The sequence below is a fragment of the Myotis brandtii genome, unplaced genomic scaffold (genome assembly GCF_000412655.1).
Source record: "Myotis brandtii unplaced genomic scaffold, ASM41265v1 scaffold819, whole genome shotgun sequence".
In the NCBI taxonomy this organism is placed as follows: Eukaryota; Metazoa; Chordata; class Mammalia; order Chiroptera; family Vespertilionidae; genus Myotis; species Myotis brandtii.
Genome location: NW_005371320.1, coordinates 369,910 through 370,654, shown reverse-complemented (window position 1 = coordinate 370,654; position 745 = coordinate 369,910). Strand labels below are relative to the sequence as shown.

General features: G+C 56.9%; 1 protein-coding gene across 2 annotated transcripts in view; it reads left to right on the top strand.

Annotated features, from left to right (window-relative positions):
• The window catches only part of RCOR1 (REST corepressor 1), a 43,474-nt gene that overhangs the window by 31,343 nt on the left and 11,386 nt on the right, over positions 1-745 (top strand). For both annotated transcript variants that reach the window (XM_014531626.1, XM_014531625.1), the window contains one exon: positions 346-540. In XM_014531626.1, the coding sequence (XP_014387112.1) occupies positions 346-540 (195 nt within the window). The remainder of the gene's footprint in view (positions 1-345; positions 541-745) is intronic.

Here is a 745-nt window from a genome sequence, read left to right as displayed (position 1 = left end):
TACGGTGGGGCCTGTGAGGACAGGCAGCTCCTACCCTCTGTGTGCAGCGCAGGGCACAGGTGCCTCCCGTCACTGCAGGGAGCGGAGGCGCTGCTGTCAGAGCCTCCGAGTGAGAGTGAGGGTGCAGCCGTGGGCAGGGAGCGGTCCTCTGCCAGGCGTCCGGGCAGAGCCCAGCAGCCGGAGTCCCTGCCTGCCTTCCTGTTAGGACGGGCAGGTGCGGTGACGATGCAGCCTGGTGTTTGTCATGGACTGTGTGGAGCCGTGGTGAGGAAATACGCGTTTACTGTCCATTTGGCATTTTAAGTGTCTTGGTGTCACATTCATCCAAATCTGTGTATTGTGCAGGTGCCCCCTGCTGAGACAGTCCCTCAGATCAAGAAAGAAAAGCATAGCACCCAAGCCAAGAACAGAGCCAAGAGGAAACCTCCGAAGGGAATGTTCCTCTCCCAAGAAGACGTGGAGGCCGTGTCTGCGAACGCCACCGCGGCCACCACGGTGCTGCGCCAGCTGGACATGGAGCTGGTCTCCATCAAGCGCCAGGTACCCGCCCGACTGGGGAGCTGGCGAGGCCTTAGGGGGTTCACTGTTCACACGCGGACGCTCTCCTCCCACACGTCTCCAGAGGGCACTTTCCCTAAGGAGTTGGGCGGAAGATCTTAGTACTGGCTCACTGCGTTTTCTTATTTTGTTTTTCTTTTTTTTTTAAATTAAATCTTTATTGTTCAGATTATTACAGTTGTTCCTC